The sequence below is a fragment of the Arachis ipaensis genome, chromosome B02 (assembly GCF_000816755.2).
Source record: "Arachis ipaensis cultivar K30076 chromosome B02, Araip1.1, whole genome shotgun sequence".
Classification (NCBI taxonomy): Eukaryota; Viridiplantae; Streptophyta; class Magnoliopsida; order Fabales; family Fabaceae; genus Arachis; species Arachis ipaensis.
Genome location: NC_029786.2, coordinates 100609992 through 100614315, shown reverse-complemented (window position 1 = coordinate 100614315; position 4324 = coordinate 100609992). Strand labels below are relative to the sequence as shown.

The window sequence follows — 4324 nt, the reverse complement described above, 5'->3', positions numbered from 1 at the left end:
GCAAGTGCAACTTATGTTTAATATTTAGTTTAAATCAAATAAAAAATAATACTACAGAAAAATAAAACGAATAATTGCTTCCACTTGAACATAAAACACATATCCCATGCACCTTCCATTTTCTTGCTCATATAGGACCTTAGCTTCTATGATCAATCATACCACAAAACTATTGTTTGCATGAAATTAGTCTCCTAGGCAAACAGAATATACAATAATTCTCCTCTGATAATAATTATTTTAAAACAAATTTGATTGCTTCTCTCATCCATTTTGAGGCTCCTTGTTTGGAGTATGAATACATTATGTTAGTAAAGTGAACAAAAACAAAGAAAAATATTTTTGACAACCATTATTATTGTATTTCAAATTAAAATATCATCTATTTATTATTGGATGAGACTTAAACTTTACTATGAATAAAGATTACACTTCATCTAATAATAAATTGATGATATGTTATTAGCATAAAATACAATAATAATTATTTGATACTTGATCAAAAAGAAGAAAAATTAGAGAATAATGAAAGATACATGACAAACCCAATTTTGTTCTAATTTTGTTTGGATTTGGAAAGTCCCTTTTTCATCATGGATCTAAATTCATCAAAATCAACAAACCCATCACCATTCTTGTCAACACTTTTGATCATACGCTTACACTCTCTGATGCTGCAACGATCACACCCAAGATTAACCAAAACTCTCCTCAATTCCTTAGCAGAGATTAATCCATTCTTATCAGAATCAAACACATGAAAAGCATCCATAAGATACTCATCTTGATCAATACTATTATTGTTATTGTTCTTGCCACCTTCTTCTTCTTCTTCTTCTTCTGTTGTTGCTATTCCTTCTCTCATCACAACCATGAATTCATCAAAGTCAACAAACCCATCTCCATTAAAGTCCAAAGCTCTCACCATTCTCTCAGCTTCTTTTTTAGCCATGCACTTGTTGTATCCAAGACATAGAAGAGTTTCACTGAGCTCAGTGGTTGAGATTTTTCCATCACCATTGGAATCAATGAGCTTGAACACTTGTTGGAACTGCCTTGACAGATTCATGTCTAGGAAAGACGCTGAGAATTCATCAAAATCAAAACTTGGTGAGAATTTTCTTCTGGGTCGCTGTCTTCTCCAGCACCAGCATGAACAGCAACTACTACTCGGTGCTGGTTTTGGGAGGTTGAAGAGTGATTTGGATTTTCTATGAAGAAAGGAAAAGAAGGGTGTGAAAGGTTGCAACATTATGATTGAAGGAAGGGTTATTGGACTTTATTATTATTGGTATATGAAATATGCAATGATTTATGTATGATGATAAGAGCTGTTGAATATAAAAGGTAATTGTTGATTCCGTGTGAGAATGATATTTATTTTTCGACAATGCTAAAGAGAAAACTATGAGACTATATGGTGAATGTAGCTTTAGAATGTTATGACAAGACATTTTTTGTCACATTCTAGTTAGAGAAATAATTACGGGCATATTTTTATTTTTTTTATTTTTACATCGAATTAATTCACTTTTTTTTTTCTTTTTATATGGGATATATTAATAGTTAATACACATGTTTATGAATTTCACATTTTATTTAATGGAGAAATGGTTTTTTCCCAGAAAACTTTAGAGCTCTTAACTTTTCAAGTCTCTTGAGGGGTTAACCCTTTTTTATGTAATACACAAATCTTGGAATTTCATATTTTATCAGCATGCATGTCTTGAAATTTTTGTTCCTTGAACTATCTATACCTACCATAGCAGATTAGTGATTATTACCTTTGGATTTGGCTAAGGTTTTTGTATGTTATGTGAGTGGTGGGAAAAGTTAGAAAACTCAAGCACACAAGGCGGCGGAAAATTTCACTTTCACGGTCCTAAATTATTTTTGTTCTCTACTGTGGCATCCAAATGACTTCAACTGAATCAATGACAAAGCAGTTTTCGGCTAAGTTAACAGTACTTGGATTTTGTGGACAAGAAGACAGCATTCTTAATAGCGAACTTGTGCTCCATACTTACATGTGGGAAGGCCTATGACATCCTGGAATTGCATGCTGAAAAGCGTTTTGGATATTCTTCTAAAATGTAATTACAATCTTGAACTTTAAAAGTGTTGTACAACATTTGAATAGTTAATAAGAAAATCAAGAATTTCAAATTTAATAAAATACAAATACATACATAACCAATTATGTAATTTGTAATTCAAGTTTGGCATTATTACTTATGAAGACAGCTTTTGTGAAGGAAACAGGTAGCGGAACACTGGAAAATGTGATTAGGGTACAAATTAAGACATCAGCAACAGCATGGAAACTAGATGTCTGTTTACATTTTCACACACAGAAAGCATTCGTCTTAATTATTATGTGCATTAACTTTTCACCAGATAATTAGAAACAAATATTCATAGAATGTAGCTGTTTCCAATCATATTCACATTTTACTTACAACCACCAAATTAATCGCAAAAACTAATTCAGAGTTGAATAAATGCTTCAAAACTAATTCCTCTGAAAAATGAGTAGAAGTTAAGCGTACAACACTAAGCCTCTAGTAATACAAATTAATTCTGACCGCAGAAGCTAAGCTTCTAAAATACAGAACTTGAAAAGCGTAAGCTATAACACAATCATTACTAACTTTTCATACAGAGTTTCAAACTATATTATTGACAAGTAATGGAAAACGACGGAACAAATTATGAACAAAAAATATCCTGCATCTCAAAATGCAGGGTTAGCCTTAACTACTCAACATGACTTCAGCAGAACAGGACCAACTGATAAACTGAGCATATCACAGAGAGCAACCTGGACTTCGTGCGTACCATGTTCGCAACTTGCCAAGCTTGAAAGGAGAGGGAAAAATTTAGACAGGTTCTTCTCAAATGAAGCATCTCCTAAACTACAAATAGCCTCAAGCGTAGCCACGACAAGAGGTGAACGTGTAGCCAGTTCTCTCCGCTTCCCAGACCCTAATGGAATTAACCAATGTGGCTGTCTGTCACGAGAAGGCTGAGTTGTAAATCCAGAACTTGCAACTACAATATAAAACTCTAAGATCTCCTGGCATAGCCGAACAAGATGAGATTCAACCTCACTCTCCTCATAACTATAAGGCCTGTCGATAATGAGGTTCTGTAAAAATGTAAGGCATATTTGGTACGACTCATTCTCAAGTCGTAATAATGGAGGGTCTTGCATTTGGGTCATGGAACCAAACTCTTGAAGCTTTGAACGTAAAGTAGTATCGCTGTTAATCTTGTGAGCATGTAATGCCACCTCATGCAATGCATCAAACAGGACTAGCATGTGTTTTGCTGACAGGCGAAAACGATGCATGTTATATATCTCCATCACTGCCTGCCAATTTCAGGAAGAGTGTTAAACATTATTCCTCAAAAAACACATGCATCAATATTTCAGGGATGCATAACAGTGCACATTGCTGTGTACCAGAGCAAGTTTGAGTGTAAAGAAACAATCCCCCCAATTTTGTCATATTCCTAAATTTACATATTTTTAGCAGAACCAATATATTAAGAATCTAATCGTCATGTAAATAATAAAGATCAAGACCAAAATTCCAAGAAACTGCTAAGTGCTAATTGAAATTTCATAATTTTTAAAAGAAACTGCTGTGCCTTCTTTCCATTACAAAGGTTGTCTAAAACTTGATCCCAAACTGGACAATGTCAAAGTCTAACTGCTACTTGAGCTACAGCTCTTGGTCTCCTCTATTTTTGGAGCAAGGCATTTAAGAACGTCTGAAGAAAGAGAATTGGAATTTACCTGAATCAACAAAAGCTCAACAGCAGCTCGGCTTTTTGCATCAGACAAATACGCAAAAAGATGGCGAGTCCTCAAGTTTGCTAAAGTTTCAGGTGACGCCGAGTCAGGAAGATCTCCGTCATCTTCAGCTGTTGGTGCATGTTCATAATTTCTATTCACAAAGTCTTCATTTTCAAAGAATGAGAAGTCAGGGAGAGTTGCAATAGCTGCTTCTTTTAACGACAAAACCACTTCGAACCACTTTTCATCAGAAAATAGCTCCCCAGCATTACTCATCAAACGTACAAATGCAGCAATACCGATGCCAGCAAGGTTTTGATGAGGGCGCTGTATAAAGCTTACCAGTAGCATCAGGACCTTTCTTAAAAGTGGATTGACAGTGTCGTAAAAGTTGATAAAAAGATCTACAACCAATTGGAGGGCCAATGTGCATGTCTCATAAAGCCAAGCATCGTGCTCAAGATCACCAACAATCTCTACTTCATTATTGACAGGGGAACTACTCCCAGAAGGATCTATAGT

At 34.8% G+C, this 4324-nt stretch overlaps 2 protein-coding genes across 2 annotated transcripts in view; both read right to left on the bottom strand.

The window, feature by feature from the left end:
* Positions 292-1348, bottom strand: LOC107628548 (calcium-binding protein CML24). Its single transcript, XM_016331185.2, has one exon. The coding sequence runs from the start codon at positions 1250-1252 to the stop codon at positions 557-559; it is 696 nt and encodes a 231-aa protein (XP_016186671.1). The 5' UTR covers positions 1253-1348; the 3' UTR covers positions 292-556.
* The window catches only part of LOC107627834 (brefeldin A-inhibited guanine nucleotide-exchange protein 2), a 10466-nt gene continuing 8556 nt past the window's right edge, over positions 2415-4324 (bottom strand). The window contains exons 11-12 of the mRNA XM_021117063.1: positions 3803-4321; positions 2415-3373 (exon numbers count right to left, since the gene is read on the bottom strand). Coding sequence (XP_020972722.1) covers positions 2762-3373; positions 3803-4321 — 1131 coding nt within the window. The 3' untranslated portion in view covers positions 2415-2761. The remainder of the gene's footprint in view (positions 3374-3802; positions 4322-4324) is intronic.

Excerpts from the sequence above, each read along its gene's own strand:
- LOC107628548 (XM_016331185.2), bottom strand. The coding sequence starts at position 1,252 with ATGTTGCAACCTTTCACACCCTTCTTTTCCTTTCTTCATAGAAAATCC.